General features: G+C 46.3%; 1 protein-coding gene across 1 annotated transcript in view; it reads left to right on the plus strand.

Annotated features, from left to right (window-relative positions):
- HHATL (hedgehog acyltransferase like) overlaps nt 1–4,426 on the plus strand; it is a 52,113-nt gene extending 47,687 nt beyond the window's left edge. Inside the window, exon 12 of the mRNA XM_089689025.1 lies at nt 4,146–4,426. Coding sequence (XP_089545151.1) covers nt 4,146–4,267 — 122 coding nt within the window. The 3' untranslated portion in view covers nt 4,268–4,426. The remainder of the gene's footprint in view (nt 1–4,145) is intronic.
- The last annotated feature ends 9,535 nt before the right edge of the window (nt 4,427–13,961 follow it).

Genomic DNA, 13,961 nt, shown 5'->3' on the forward strand with positions numbered 1-13,961 from the left:
TGGACTTTTTCATTTATATAGCAAAAAAAACAAAAATCCCAGTGGTGAATAAATACCACCAAAATAAAGTTTTATCTGTCTCAAAAAAATGCAAAAAAATTCATATGGGTACAGTGTTGCATGACCGCGCAATTGTCATTCAAAGTGCGACAGCGCTGAAAGCTGAAAATTGGCCTGGACAGGAAGGGGGGAAAGTTTCCGGACTAGAATGAGGGAAAAGTGTCCGGACTGGAAGGGGGGGAAAGTGTCCAGACTGGAAGGGGGGGAAAGTGTCCGGACTGGAAGGGGGGGAAAGTGTCCAGACTGGAAGGGGGGGAAAGTGACCGGACTGGAAGGGGGGGAAAGTGTCCGGACTGGAAGGGGGGGAAAGTGCTCGGACTGGAAGGGGGGGAAAGTGTCCAGACTGGAAGGGGGGAAAGTGTCCGGACTGGAAGGGGGGAAAGTGTCCGGACTGGAAGGGGGGGAAAGTGTCCGGACTGGAAGGGGGGGAAAGTGTCCGGACTGGAAGGGGGGGGAAAGTGTCCAGACTGGAAGGGGGGGAAAATGTCCGGACTGGAAGGGGGGAAAGTGTCCGGACAGGAAGGGGGTGAAAGTGTCCGGACTGGAAGGGGGGGAAAATGTCCGGACTGGAAGGGGGGAAAGTGTCCGGACTGGAAGGGGGGGAAAATGTCCAGACTGGAAGGGGGGGAAAGTGTCCGGACTGGAGGGGGGGGAAAGTGTCCGGACTGGAAGGGGGGGAAAGTGTCCGGACTGGAAGGGGGGGAAAGTGTCCGGACTGGAAGGGGGGTGAAAGTGTCCGGACTGGAAGGGGGGGGGGAAGTGTCAGGACTGGATGGGGGGTGAAAGTGTCCGGACTGGATTGGGGGGGAAGTGTCCGGACTGGAAGGGGGGAAAGTGTCCGGACTGGAAGGGGGGGAAAGTGTCCGGACTGGAAGGGGGGGAAAGTGTCCGGACTGGAAGGGGGGGAAAGTGTCCGGACTGGAAGGGGGGGAAAGTGTCTGGACTGGAAGGGGGGGAAAGTGTCCGGACTGGAAGGGGGGGAAAGTGTCCGGACTGGAAGTGGTTAAAGAGACTTGTATATAGTTCCAGGAAGATTGTCCTCACTTCCCGTTCCCTTGGGTATCCCATACAGCGCTTACCCCATCCAAGCTCCTATTCCCCTGGTTGTTATCTCCTGGATTCAAGTCTGTGTGGAAAATGCATGTTGCCTGGCTGTGCAGGACTATAGGGGGACTCAAATCTCTAGCGACTCCTAAGGGGGTAGTGCTACATCTCTTATCCAGTTCTTAGACAACCAACATCTAAACATTGGATGAAGTTGTCTGTCCTACCTGTCTAGATATAAATCTTGGGATATTTTCTTGACACTCACCTAAGAAGTGGTTTGGCCACGCTAGGAAACGTCTTCAACATTGCAGAACAAGTCCAGTTGGATGTGACTAACTAATGTATGTACCATGATCTGGACCAGGGGCGGACTGATAACTCATGGGGCCCCCGGGCAATAAGAGATCATGGGGCCCCTGTGTCCTCGCCCACACTCAAACCACACCCAAATGAAAGGTACCAGGGGCTTCTCATGGGGCCCCCTACTGACCCTGGGCCCTTGGGCAGTGCCCGAATGGTCAGTCCGCCCCTGACCTGGACACATGAGTATGTTCACAGACAGCAGATACAGTGATTCATGACTTTCCTGCAGCTGATTACAAAACGTTCATTAGCACACAATCACTGGACAAAGTTAAGCAGAGTAATAACTTCACAGCAGGATATAGAATAGGGGTGGGCAGCTACATGGCAAATGAGGGCTCATGTACACGGGGCATTTGAAAAACTTTTCTGACCTCTGGAAACTGACTGCTAGAAAATGTAGGTTAAAAATGTCAGTTTAGCCACGTTTACCTATCATGTTTATACGCATTCAGCCATGTTTATGTGCGTTTGCGCTTAGAAGCGTTTTTAAAAGATAACCTCAGGAGACCTTTCCGAAATGCCCAGAATACACTGAAAAATAGTACATAATTAACTATTTCAGACATTTTGTGAGAAACAGAGAAAGCAGAAGCAGAGAGGGCAGTATGTGTTGAGATGACCGGTCTTTTCTGGTTGTATTCACTATGGATCCCATCATGAACATAATGTGGCGCGTTCTACCATTGTTTCCTTCACGCCAAACCTGGAACTGACTGCGCTGGTGTACCGGGTCCAATAGAATAGGAAATCAAAAAAAAAACTATTCAGTCTCAGGAAGCTTAAAGTGTCACCCTGCATTCACTATATGTGGTCTCCCCGGACCCCGCATTCACTATATCTGCTCTCCCCGGACCCTGCATTCACTATATCCGGTCTCCCCGGACCCCGCATTCACTATATCTGGTCTCCCCGGACCCTGCATTCATTATATCCGCTCTCCCCGGACCCTGCATTCACTATATCCGGTCTCCCCGGACCCTGCATTCATTATATCCGCTCTCCCCGGACCCCGCATTCACTATATCCGCTCTCCCTGGACCCCGCATTCACTATATCCACTCTCCCCGGACCCTGCATTCACTATATCTGGTCTCCCTGGACCCTGCATTCACTATATCTGGTCTCCCCGGACCCCGCATTCACTATATCCGCTCTCCCCGGACCCTGCATTCACTATATCCGCTCTCCCCGGACCCCGCATTCACCATATCTGGTCTCCCCGGACATTGCATTCACTATATTCGCTCTCCCCGGACCCTGCATTCACTATATCCGCTCTCCCCGGACCCTGCATTCACTATATCCGCTCTCCCCGGACCCTGCATTTACTATATCCGCTCTCCCCGGACCCGGCATTCACTAAATCCGCTCTCCCTGGACCCTGCATTCACTATATTCGCTGTCCTAGACCCTGCATTCACTATATCCGCTCTCCCCGGACCCTGCATTCACTATATCCAGTCTCCGCAAGACCCCACATTCACTATATTCACTCTCCCTGGACCCTGCATTCTCTATATCCGCTCTCCCCGGACCCTGCATTCACTATATCTGGTCCCGCCGGACCATGCATTCACTATATCTGGTCTCCCCGGACCCTGCATTCACTATATCTGGTCTCCCCGGACCCTGCATTCACTATACCCGCTCTCCCACAGTACACAGACCATGTAAATGCTATTATTTTAGTAAATATAAACTGTTAAATTCCTTTTCTCAAGCAGTCTTGTGACTTCAGCAGAGCACTGGTTAAAGCTTGTAGGAGGAGGTTTCTTTCTGCTCTAAGAGGATGCAGAACCCCTGACCTCTGTCTGGATAGTGCTGGTTGGTCCTGTGCTGGTCACATGCACTCTCCCAAGAAAAAAAAAAGCCTCTATAGCAATACACATCAAACTGAGCATGTGCAGAGTGACTACGGGTTCAGTCTGTCTTATCAAGTGGACATTTGAACAAGTGGAGGAGCAGAGAAAACAGGACAAAACAGCTTATTTACACAATGCAGAGGATTAACCCCTTAGGTTCCACAGTGAGTATAACAAGCATGCTTTACTGCATCTACAGACTGATTGTACTGTTGGGGGGTTTAGTAACACTTTAGGAGGACACAGGGCCAATGAAATTGGAGAAGCAGTTTACCCTAAACTGCATAGGGGGTTCATTACTGTCAGAGCAGTAAGGACGTGGAATTCTCTTTCACAGTTGGTGGTGTCTGCAGGAAGCATGGATAATTAAACAAAACCTCTTAGATGAGGATCTGAGGATGAAGTGAACGCAATATACAGGGATATGGGAAATGGGATTGACGTAAAGACACACATGACCCCTCACCCACACTGGAAGACCTGGATAAACTGGTGTCTTTATCCAACCCAGGGGCGGACTGACCATTTGGAAATTCGGGCACTGCCCGAGGGCCCGGGGTCAGTAGGGGGCCCCATGAGATGCCCATGGTACCTTTTTCATAGGCTTTTTTGAGTTGGGCAAGGACACAGGGGCCCCATGATCCCCTATTGCCCGGGGGCCCCATGAGTTGTCAGTCCACCCCTGATCCAACCCCACCAGCTATGTAACCGTGTAATTGGGCACAATCATATGTAATTGACAACTAATCCAACCAATCTAGGATCCTTGTTTTTCTCCCATTCTTTGATGCATTTTATCCTCCTCTACAGGTTTCCCGCTCAGCACGTTGTCCATCTGGTTTGTGACCTATTGTGGAGTTCAGCTGATCAAGGAGCGAGAGCGAGTTCTGACCATAGATGCGGAGAGGAGTGAGAAACAGAAAGCTGCCTAATTATGGGGCTTCTCCAATAGAATCGAAGCAGCTAGCCGCCGCCCTGGGCAGAAGAGGCGGAGTCTACTCCGCCCTAGAGCACCGCTACAATCCAACCTAATGCACAATATCAATCAACCCCGACAACTGTGTAGATTTAATAAATATTTTCTATAAGGATCTGTGGTATATTTTTACTTCTTTATTAGGATAGTTACATAGTTAGTCTGGCTGAAAAAAGACAAAAGTCCATCCAGTTCAACCATTGGAAAAAAAAAAGTTATAATCCTACACCCACAGTTGATCCAGAGGAAGGCAAAAAAAAATCCAGCAAAACGCGCTCCAATTTGCTCCTGCAGGGGAATCAATTCCTTCCTGATCCCCCGAGAGGCAATCAGATATTCCCTGGATCAACTTTACCTATAAATGTTATATCCAGTTATATTCTGTGTATCCAAGAAAGAATCCAGGACTTTCCTACAGCAATCCACTGAGCTGGCCACAACCAACTCCTGAGGGAGTCTATGTATTATACATGGAGATCATATCCCCCCTTATGTATTATACATGGAGATCATATCCCCCCTTATGTATTATACATGGAGATCATATCCCCCCTTATGTATTATTCATGGAGATCATATCCCCCCCTTATGTATTATACATGGAGATCATATCCCCCCTTATGTATTATACATGGAGATCATATCCCTCTTATGTATTATACATGGAGATCATATCCCCCCTTATGTATTATACATGGAGATCATATCCCCCCTTATGTATTATACATGGAGATCATATCCCCCCTTATGTATTATACATGGAGATCTTATCCCCCTTATGTATTATACATGGAGATCATATCCCCCCTTATGTATTATACATGGAGATCATATCCCCCCTTATGTATTATACATGGAGATCATATCCCCCCTTATATATTATACATGGTGATCATATCCCCCTTATGTATTATACATGGTGATCATATCCCCCTTATGTATTATACATGGAGATCATATCCCTCTTATGTATTATACATGGAGATCATATCCCCCCTTATGTATTATACATGGAGATCATATCCCCCCTTATGTATTATACATGGAGATCATATCCCCCCTTATGTATTATACATGGAGATCATATCCCCCCTTATGTATTATACATGGAGATCATATCCCCCCTTATGTATTATACATGGTGATCATATCCCCCTTATGTATTATACATGGAGATCATATCCCCCCCTTATGTATTATACATGGTGATCATATCCCCCTTATGTATTATACATGGAGATCATATCCCCCTTATGTATTCTACATGGAGATCATATCCCCCCCCCCTTATGTATTATACATGGAGATCATATCCCCCCTTATGTATTATACATGGAGATCATATCCCCCCTTATGTATTATACATGGTGATCATATCCCCCCTTATGTATTATACATGGAGATCATATCCCCCCCTTATGTATTATACATGGTGATCATATCCCCCTTATGTATTATACATGGAGATCATATCCCCCTTATGTATTCTACATGGAGATCATATCCCCCCCCTTATGTATTATACATGGAGATCATGTCCCCCCTTATGTATTATACATGGAGATCATATCCCCCCTTATGTATTATACATGGAGATCATATCCCCCCTTATGTATTATGCATGGAGATCATATCCCCCCTTATGTATTATACATGGTGATCATATCCCCCTTATGTATTATGCATGAAGAGCATACCCCCCCTTATGTATTATACATGGAGATCATATCCCCCCTTATGTATTATACATTAAGATCATACCCCCCCTTATGTATTATACATGGAGATCATATCCCCCCTTATGTATTATACATGGAGATCATATCCCCCCCTTATGTATTATACATGGAGATCATATCCCTCTTATGTATTATACATGGAGATCATATCCCCCCTTATGTATTATACATGGAGATCATATCCCCCCTTATGTATTATACATGGAGATCATATCCCCCTTATGTATTATACATGGAGATCATATCCCCCCTTATGTATTATACATGGAGATCATATCCCCCTTATGTATTATACATGGAGATCATATCTCCCCCTTATGTATTATACATGGAGATCATATCCCCCCTTATGTATTATACATGGTGATCATATCCCCCCTTATGTATTATACATGGAGATCATATCCCCCCTTATGTATTATACATGGAGATCATATCCCCCCCCTTATGTATTATACATGGAGATCATATCCCCCCCTTATGTATTATACATGGTGATCATATCCCCCCCTTATGTATTATACATGGTGATCATATCTTCCCCTTATGTATTATACATGGAGATCATATCCCCCCTTATGTATTATACATGGAGATCATATCCCCCCTTATGTATTATACATGGAGATCATATCCCCCCTTACGTATTATACATGAAGATCATATCCCCCCTTATGTATTATACATGGAGATCATATCCCCCTTATGTATTATACATGGAGATCATATCCCCCCCTTATGTATTATACATGGAGATCATATCCCCCCCTTATGTATTATACATGGAGGTCATGTCCCCCCTTATGTATTATACATGGAGGTCATGTCCCCCCTTATGTATTTATCCATGGAGATCATATCCCCCCTTATGTATTATACATGGAGATGATATCCCCCTTATGTATTATACATGGAGATCATATCCCCCCTTATGTATTATACATGGAGATCATATCCCCCCTTATGTATTATACATGGAGATCATATCCCCCCCTTATGTATTATAAATGGAGATCATATCCCCCCTTATGTATTATACATGGAGATCATATCCCCCCTTATGTATTATACATGGAGATCATATCCCCCTTATGTATTATACATGGAGATCATATCCCCCCTTATGTATTATACATGGAGATCATATCCCCCCCTTATGTATTATACATGGAGATCATATCCCCCCCTTATGTATTATAAATGGAGATCATATCCCCCTTATGTATTATACATGGAGATCATATCCCCCCTTATGTATTATACATGGAGATCATATCCCCCCTTATGTATTATACATGGAGATCATATCCCCCTTATGTATTATACATGGAGATCATATCCCCCCTTATGTATTATACATGGAGATCATATCCCCCCTTATGTATTATACATGGAGATCATATCCCCCCCTTATGTATGTTCAGTGGGCAGTCACATAATGGTGTAAGCACGGTTCTATGCAGCAGTCTCCTGAGTCTAGGGAAGCTCGAAAACTGACCCTCAGGGAGGCGGGTCCTTGGCACTCACAGGGAGTCGGTTGAATCATGCAGGACGTTATTAGGCCTGACAGAGGAGCGGGATCTGGATCTCAGAGTGGTGAATCTTCTGAAAGCAGCACCGGAGATAGCGGGAGTATTGCTATGAGAGCTGCTTTTTAATTCTATCTGGTGTAGTGAGGAAAAGCAAAGACTCATAAATTGCAGGAAATCTCTAAACAATGACCCAACATAAGATGGAAACTTCTACAAGTCAAGGCCCTGCAGTCTTCCTCCCACTGACACCAATGATGGGGCACTATTCCTCCCACCGACACCAATGATGGGGCACTATTCCTCCCACCGACACCAACTATGGGGCACTATTCCTCCCACCGACACCAACGATGGGACACTATTCCTCCCACCGACAGCAACGATGGGGCACTATTCCTCCCACCGACACCAACGATGGGGCACTATTCCTCCCACCGGCACCAACGATGGGGCACTATTCCTCCCACTGACACCAACGATGGGGCACTATTCCTCCCACTGACACCAACGATGGGGCACTATTCCCCCCACTGACACCAACGATGGGGCACTATTCCTCCCACTGACACCAACGATGGGGCATTATTCCTCCCACTGACACCAACGATGGGGCACTATTCCCCCCACTGATACCAACGATGGGGCACTATTCCTCCCACTGACACCAACGATGGGGCACTATTCCTCCCACTGACACCAACGATGGGGCATTATTCCTCCCACTGACACCAATGAAGGGGCACTATTCCTCCACTAATACCAATGATTGGACACTATTCCTCCTTCCACTGACTGCAAACACTATGTCATTTTTATTTTACTCCCACTTTCGCTGGGGCATTTTCTACTTCCACTGGCCACTCCTGCCCCCCTAAAATCTGAAGGACAGTAAGCTGGCCCTTTCTTTAGAAAGTTTGGAGTCCCCTTGCACTAGTGAGTCAAGGAACGTTCAAGCTGGAAAGGCAATTCCTTTTTCAACCAGTAGATGGCACTCAGTCAGTTTGCTATTAGCTACAGAAGGAAGCATTCCAGGCAGATCCTAATGAGCAGCAATTTATTTTACTAAAAGAAAGGAAAATGATTCGCTTAAAAAAAAACAGAAAACACTTTGCCCGCACACTATTAAATAAAAAGTAATTCAAAGTACAAGTTATGGTTGCAAAAAATAGAAAACAGTTGTATAAGTCAATAAAACATTAGAATTCAAAATCAGGCTGAAAAAAAAAAAACTATTGTCACCGCTCACATAATATTGTTGACACCAATCACATACAGTCATGGCCCAAAATCTTGTCATCCCCCACCGCTTTTCTGTCAGACAACACGCCACTTCACCCAGAAAATTGTTGCAATTACAAATGCTTCGGCATTCTCCTATTTATTTCTTTTGTTTGTATTGGTGACACAAAAAAGTGGAGAAACAAAAAGCCAAATCTGACACATTCCACGCCAAACCCCAAAAATGGACTGGAAAAAATTATTGGCACCTTCTCAAAATTGTAAGAAATAATTGCATTCCAAGTTTGTGACGCTCCTGTAGTATGTAATGAAACTCCCCGTATCAATTAATAGATCTTAATGTTCCTGTGTCCACTGTGCACAACATTGTCAAGATGTTTACAGCCCATGGCACTGTAGCTAATCTCCCTGGATGTGGATGAAAGAGAAAAATTGATGAAAGATTGCAACGAAGGATTGTTGGAAAGGTGGCTAAAGAACCTCCATCAACTTCCAGACAAATCCAAGCCAACCTTCAGGCACAGGGGACATCTGTGTCCGCTCCTACTATACGTCGCCATCTGAATGAAAAGGGATGCTATGGTAGGAGACCCAGGAGGACCCCACTGCTGACACTGAAATATGGTAGGAGACCCTGGAGGACCCCACTGCTGACACTGAAATATGGTAGGAGACCCAGCAGGACCCCATTGCTGACACAGAAATATGGTAGGAGACCCAGGAGGACCCCAACGCTGACACAGAAATATGGTAGGAGATCCAGGAGGACCCCAACGCTGACACAGAAATATGGTAGGAGATCCAGGATGACCCCCCTTCTGACACAGAAATATGGTAGGAGACCCAGCAGGACCCCTTTGCTGACACAGAAATATGGTAGGAGACCCAGGAGGACCCCACCGCTGACACAGAAATATGGTAGGAGACCAAGGAGGACCCCACCGCTGACAGAAATATGGTAGGAGACCCAGGAGGAGCCCACCGCTGACACAAAAATATGTTAGGAGACCCGGGAGGACCCCACCGCTGACACAGAAATATGGTAGGAGACCCATGAGGACCCCACCGCTGACACATAAATATGGTAGGAGACCCATGAGGACCCCACCGCTGACACAGAAATATGGTAGGAGACCCAGCAAAACCCCATTGCTGACACAGAAATATGGTAGGAGACCCAGGAGGACCCCACTGCTGACACAGAAATATGGTAGGAGACCCAGGAGGACCCCACCACTGACACAGAAATATGGTAGGAGACCCAGGAGGACCCCACCGCTGACACAGAAATATGGCAGGAGACCCAGGAGGACCCCACCGCTGATACAGAAATATGGTAGGAGACCCAGGAGGACCCCACCGCTGACACAGAAATATGGTAGGAGACCCAGGAGGACCCCACCGCTGACACAGAAATATGGCAGGAGACCCAGGAGGACCCCACCGCTGACACAGAAATATGGCAGGAGACCCAGGAGGACCCCACCGCTGACACAGAAATATGGTAGGAGACCCAGAAGGACCCCACCGCTGACACAGAAACATATTGGGAGCCAGACTGGAATTTGCCAAAACGTACCTGAGGAAGCCAAAATCCTTCTGGCAGAATGTGCTGTGGACAGACGGAACAAAATTACAACTTTTTGGGAAAGCCCATCATTCTACTGTTTTCAGAAAAAGCAATGAGGCCTTTAAAGAAAAGAATCCAGTCCCTCCAGTCACACATCGTGGGGGGGCACTGATGGTTTGGGGTTGTTTTGCTGCTTCAGGCACTGGATATCTTGACCGTGTGCATGGTATGATGATATCTGAAGACTACCAAAGAATTCCGGGGTGCAATGTAGGGCGCGGTGTCAGAAAGTTGGGTCTCCATCAGAGGTCATGGGTCTTCCAGCAGGACAGTGACCCAAAGCACACGTCAATGGTGGGCACTATTCCTCCCACTAATACCAATGATGATGCACTACTACTCCTACTGAACACCAACCCTGATGTCATGTTTATTCTCATGGATGCTGGGCCCAGGACATTTTCTACCCCTACTGGCTACAATCCGCCACCCCTAAATTCTGAAGGACAGTAAACTGGCCCTTTGTTTGAAAAGTTTGGAGACCCCTGGCCTAGTGGGACTTCTGGCACAGGTGAGGCAACAGCAGCAAAAAGACAGAGAGGCCTTTTGGTAGAGGCAACCTCTTGGACCTCTGTGATCCTCAGGTCACATACTGCCGCAGCACCATGCTGATGCTGGAAAACCTTGGCAGGGAGGAAGAACTGCAGGTCAGGGGTGCTACGTACGGATATCTCCTGTAGGAATAAAACAAACCAACGCTCAAATCTTCATCCTTCACACTGAAACACGGTGTCTGTCACTTGCTGAGGTGCAGCCCTTTAAAGATTGGGGAATTTTAATGCTACCAAAAGAAAACACAGAAGGGCGCACTCTCCTCCTGCATTACTGTGATAAAAAAATGCATTTATTAACCACATGCCGCCCAGCCACTGTAGAAATACGGCGGTAGGGCGGCACGGCTGGGAAAAGCACGTTCTAAAACATGTGTTTTGTAAATAGGTAGGGGGCGCGTGCGAGGCGCGCCGCCGCCCTACCTGTCCCGCCGATCACAGCCGCGGATGTCAGTCGCTGGGTCACAGCCGGTTGTTACCGGCTATGTCCCGGCGTTCGGCGGCAATCTGTGACAGAGAGCACAGCTGCAGTAGCTGTGCTTTCTGTCAGTTCCCTGTCAGCTCCAGGACACGCTGATCAGGACAGAAGTTTCTCTCTCCCGATCAGCGGTGTTCCCTGCAGTACACACCCCGCCCCCTAGTAAAACACTCCCCTCACACAGATAACCCTTCCCTGTATAATAAATTTAACCTCTTCCTCCCCAGTGCCATTAGTACAGTGTCAGTGGGTTTTTTTTTTGCACTGATCACTGAAGTGACCCCAAGTCAGTACCCCCCAATGTCAGAATGTCCGCCGCAGTCCCGCCATAAGTCGCTGATCGCTGCCATAAGTCATTGATCGCCACCATAAGTCGCTGATCGCCGCCATAAGTCGCTGATCGCCGCCATTATTAGTATAAAAAAAACTAAAAATCACAGTATCTTTCCCGCCATTTGTAAACGCTATAACTTTCACGTAAACCAATTAATTTACACGTATTGGGTTTTTTTTGTAGCAAAGACATGTCGCAGAATGCATTTTGGCAGAAATTTATGACTAAATTTGATTTTTAAATTTTTTTTTACTGGACATGTTTTATAGCAAAAAGTCCAAAATATTTTTTTTTACCTCAAAATTGTCAGCCTTTTTGTTTATAGCGCAAAAAATAAAAACCGCACAGGCGATCAAATACCACCGAAAGAACGCTCAATTTGTGGGGAAAAAAAAAGGATGTAAATTTCATTTATGTACCATATTGCATGACTGCGCAATTGTCCGTTAAACTAGAGCAGCGCTGTATAGCAAGAAAATGGCGTAAATTGCATTATCTATACCAGGGGTGGGCAAACTTTTTGACTTGAGGGCCGCAATGGGTTCATATATTGGACCCGGGGGCCGGACCAAGAGTAGATGAATGATGTGTATGTGTCATCCATAGTAAGTATAGTAATATTCCCCCATAGTAAGCATAGTAATTAATCCCCCATATAGTAATTCATCCCCCATATAGTAATTCATCCCCCATATAGTAATTCATCCCCCATAGTAATTCATCCCCCATATAGTAATTCATCCCCCATAGTAAGTCATCCCCCATATAGTAATTCATCCCCCATAGTAATTCATCCCCCATATAGTAATTCATCCCCATATAGTAATTCATCCCCCATAGTAATTCATCCCCCATATAGTAATTCATCCCCCATAGTAATTCATCCCCCATATAGTAATTCATCCCCCATAGTAAGTCATCCCCCATATAGTAATTCATCCCCCATAGTAATTCATCCCCCATATAGTAATTCATCCCCCATAGTAAGTCATCCCCCATATAGTAATTCATCCCCCATAGTAATTCATCCCCCATATAGTAATTCATCCCCCATAGTAATTCATCCCCCCTATAGTAATTCATCCCCCCTATAGTAATTCATTCCCCATATTAAGTCCCCAAGTCCCCCCTGTGTCAATTCACTTACCTTTGCTCCGCGCGTCCCTCTCGCCGTGTTCCCACGCCGTTTCGGTGTAGCATGAAAATCTGTCTCCTATGAGGATCTGTCCCCCTCGACGTATCTGCGCATGTGCCAGTTTCAGGCATTAGCAGCCGATCGGCGATCTCCGGCACATGCGCAGATACGTCGAGGGGGACAGATCCTCATAGGAGACAGATTTTCATGCTACACCGGTCTTCAGGGCGGACTGTGAGAGGTGCCTAGCTCCCCTCACGTTCGTCACGCTGCCCCGCCTACACACATCCTGACAGCCATCCTGACAGTATCACGCTCCGCGGGCCGGATTAAAAGGTCCGCCAGGCCGTAGTTTGCCCATTGCTGATCTATACCATAGATTGTAGACGCTATAACTGTCACACAAACCAATCAATATACACTTATTGGGATTTTTTTTACCAAAAACATGAAAACTCCCGGTGGGAGGGGCGAAACGCGTCAACGCACTTCCGGTCCAGTATCTGAACATCCTGCGCAACTTCCGGTGAGTGGAGCGCACGCCCAGTGGTGCGTTTCAGCGGCCATTTTGGGATCTGTATTATACACTGTCATCCTCTGCAAAGTTGAGCTGTGAGGTCTCTGGAATCTATTTGTGGAAATTTATGGTCTTTTCCCTATCGATGGAGGATAATAAAACATGCTTTTATTCTATTTGGAAAATGTGAGTGGTTTGATATACATTTCTAAGGGTTGGTGATAGTTTGGCAATCTGATATTTTCTCTTTGACACAACTCTGTAGCGGGTTTGAAGGTCCTGATTTAGAGGGGAGTGGAAGGACAACGCTGGCCCTGTACGGTGGAATGTTGGTCCGGAGGTTATAGAGGGGGTGTAGGATCCCTGAAATTCCTAAAAAGGCTTACTACTCGCCATTATCTGGTGAGTGCGGTTTATGTTGGTTTGCACTGGTGGAAGGTGGAAGCATATTTGCACAGAAGATTTTTTTCTCTATTTTTTTTTTCTCTTTTTTTT

This window comes from Staurois parvus, unplaced genomic scaffold (genome assembly GCF_062004578.1).
Source record: "Staurois parvus isolate SC_StPar_1 unplaced genomic scaffold, SC_StPar_1.0 ptg000467l, whole genome shotgun sequence".
Taxonomy (NCBI): domain Eukaryota; kingdom Metazoa; phylum Chordata; class Amphibia; order Anura; family Ranidae; genus Staurois; species Staurois parvus.